This window comes from Stegastes partitus, unplaced genomic scaffold (genome assembly GCF_000690725.1).
Source record: "Stegastes partitus isolate 25-593 unplaced genomic scaffold, Stegastes_partitus-1.0.2 Scaffold540, whole genome shotgun sequence".
Taxonomy (NCBI): Eukaryota; Metazoa; Chordata; class Actinopteri; family Pomacentridae; genus Stegastes; species Stegastes partitus.
The window spans coordinates 95,666-98,515 of record NW_007578271.1 but is presented as its reverse complement, the minus strand read 5'-3'; the positions used below and the strand labels follow the sequence as shown (position 1 = coordinate 98,515).

Genomic DNA, 2,850 nt, shown 5'->3' with positions numbered 1-2,850 from the left:
AGTAACTAGCTGCTCTTTATGTTTTATTAATGCTTCCATCTCTTTATGATAAAATATTGTCTCATTGGTTTTGGTGCAGTGAAGCCTCAAAGTGTTCAGAACCGCGTGAATATTCACCGTTTTTACCCCAGATGGTGTTTTCTTATTTGACCAACAGAAAAGACAAACAACGGATGTCTTTTACTGGTTTAACTCATCTCTGACATTTATTTAACTTTCATTGTTTCATTATTCAATTAATATTATTAATTCTTCTAAATTAGAGCCTTTTTCCATTTAATCAGTTATTATGTTTATTTTCTGTTTACTGTCATCCGTCTGTATTTACCTTTTACCTGTTGATCACCTGTCCTGTATGAACGCTGCTGTTTGACTCACACATGATGATCTCTGGTGTGTGTATGTGTGTGTGTGTGTGTGTGTGTGCCTGCAGGTGTACTAAACAGGTGTATGTTGTTGTGTGGTTGTGCTGCTGCTGGTGAGTCTCTGCTGCCACCTGCTGCTCAGTCGCTCAAACAGCAAACACACAAACATTCCAGCACAAGTTTTATTTGACAGACTGAAGCTGTTCAGGCAGACGAGACGTTTGTTTTGCAGTAATACTGAGACGAGGTCAGCTGACAGGTGGACCCGCGGCCTTCTGGGAAACGGAGTCCATACGGGGGAGGTTTCAGTCGTCGCCTCCACACAGGCTGAGCAGGGCCTTCTGGTAGTCGCCCTTCGTGTGCTCCTGAAACACAGCACAGCGTGAAGAGCATCAGTCAGACAGCAGCAGGTTCACATGTAGGAGGAGAGACTCAGCAGCACCATGCTCATTATTATTATTAATATTATTATTATTAATAATATCTGATACAGATAAAAGAAAAATTAAAGCAAATAAATGTGTAAAACTCAAAGTGCATATGTTCTCAGTAAAATCTGTAACGACTGTGCAGTGAATAAATATTATACATTTACAATAATATGATGGTTTTTTTTTTACCAATAATCAGCTGATATGCAGCATTTTTGTTATTTCACTTATTTAATATTTTTATTTTTTAAACTGACTATTTTATTAATATTTTGAGACACATTGATCTTAAAAAATATTTTTGCTGTTAAATAATAAGAACAAATCAATAGTTTGATGTATAAAAATCCTTTACTGGTCTGAGACTGATCATTTGTTTGAGAAATTTATATTTGAAAAACTTTTTATTTTATATATATTTTTGGGCTTTTGTCTTTATTCAGAGCAGCAGAGCGCTGCACTGGGGGACTGTAGCTAACTAGAGCTAACTAAAGCTAACCACAGCTAACCACAGCTAACCATAGCTAACCGTAGCTAACTACAGCTAACCGTAGCTAACCACAGCTAACCATAGCTAACCACAGCTAACTACAGCTAACTACTGCTAGCTATAGCCTGTTCATGGGTTGCTGCTCAGCTAGGGGGCGCCATGAAGGAACACTTGATAAAGAACTTTAATCTGCATCGTTCTGTGTGGTTATCATTATAAACTCATTGTGCTGAACTTCTTTGCTCTCTTTGTGTTTTCTAAACGCTGATTTAATCAAGTTTTTATTCCTGAGCACTGATCCTGTGGGAAAAAAATGTAGATCATCAGTTAAATTAAGTTGGAATACAGAAAAAAAGCTCCTTAACTTCAGTTAACGTAAAATCTTTTGTATAAATGTCATTTCTAATGTCTGACTAACATAAATTACACATTTTTCTAATTAACAGTTTAGTTTTCGGGTCATGAAGTGAGCTGGTGTCTCTGTGGTGCGTTCAGGGTCGAAGCCTGTGTGGGGCGTTGCAGCGACTCACAGCGATCGTCTGGTAAAGCGACTTCTTGTGCTGCCTCTTGAACTCTGTCCTGATCTTCATCAGGTCCACTTCACAGCGAGACACCATGATCCTGGTCACCACCTTCTCCTTCGCGCCTTTACTCTGAAAGGACAGGAACATCAGCAGGGCGACGGGATGACGGAGGACCAACGTTTTCATCACAAACGCCGTCAGACTTTACCTTCATGGCTTCTTGGAGTCTGTTGGCGAAGTAAAGCTGCCTGTTTTCAAAGCACTCGACTGTGAAGAGAAGAAGATCAGCGTTCAGTCCACATGTTCTCATGTCTGAAGGACACTTACAAGCTTTATGTTGCCTCATCTCTGTAGCGGTAGCTAGCATAGCAAAGCTAGTGACAAGTCTGGGTAAGCTAGCTGCTAACATACAGATATTGAGTAACCTAAAGATGCTACCTGTTAGCTTAAGTATACTAACGACAAGCCAAGCAGGGCTAGATGCTACCATTCACATATTATTGAGTAGGCTAAAAAGGCTGTCAACTAGCATAGGGATGCTAGTGATTAGCCCAGGGATGCTAGTAACCAAGCTTTGGATGCCATTAACGATCATGAGGATGCTAGTTGCCAGTCTAGGGCTGGTAATAACTAGTCAAGGGATGCTAGCTAACATAAATGTATTACTGAGTAGCTAGAGAAGCTAATTACTAGCTTAGGGAGGCTGGTGACAAGCTGAGATGCTAGTTACTAATATAGAAATATTGAGTACCCAAGGGATGCTTATTGCTAATAGAGATAATATGGAGTAGCCTAAGGATGCTAGTTGCTAACATAGAGCTATTGAGTAACCTAGGGATGCTAGAATTATTATTGAGTACTATGATAAGCTAATGCGATGGTAGTCGCTAATAGAGATAATATGGTGTAGCCTACAGATGCTAGTAGCTAGCGTAGGGAGGCTAGTGACAAGCATAAGGAAGCTATTTGCTAACATAAAGATATTATGTAGCCTAAGGATGCTAATAACAAGGATAAAGATGCTAGTCACTGAACCAACA

General features: G+C 39.7%; 1 protein-coding gene across 1 annotated transcript in view; it reads right to left on the bottom strand.

The window, feature by feature from the left end:
• Positions 1-533: 533 nt before the first annotated feature.
• LOC103361870 (annexin A2-B-like) overlaps positions 534-2,850 on the bottom strand; it is a 12,488-nt gene continuing 10,171 nt past the window's right edge. Inside the window, exons 11-13 of the mRNA XM_008288077.1 lie at positions 2,019-2,077; positions 1,817-1,939; positions 534-730 (exon numbers count right to left, since the gene is read on the bottom strand). Of these exons, the coding sequence (XP_008286299.1) occupies positions 671-730; positions 1,817-1,939; positions 2,019-2,077 (242 nt within the window). The 3' untranslated portion in view covers positions 534-670. The remainder of the gene's footprint in view (positions 731-1,816; positions 1,940-2,018; positions 2,078-2,850) is intronic.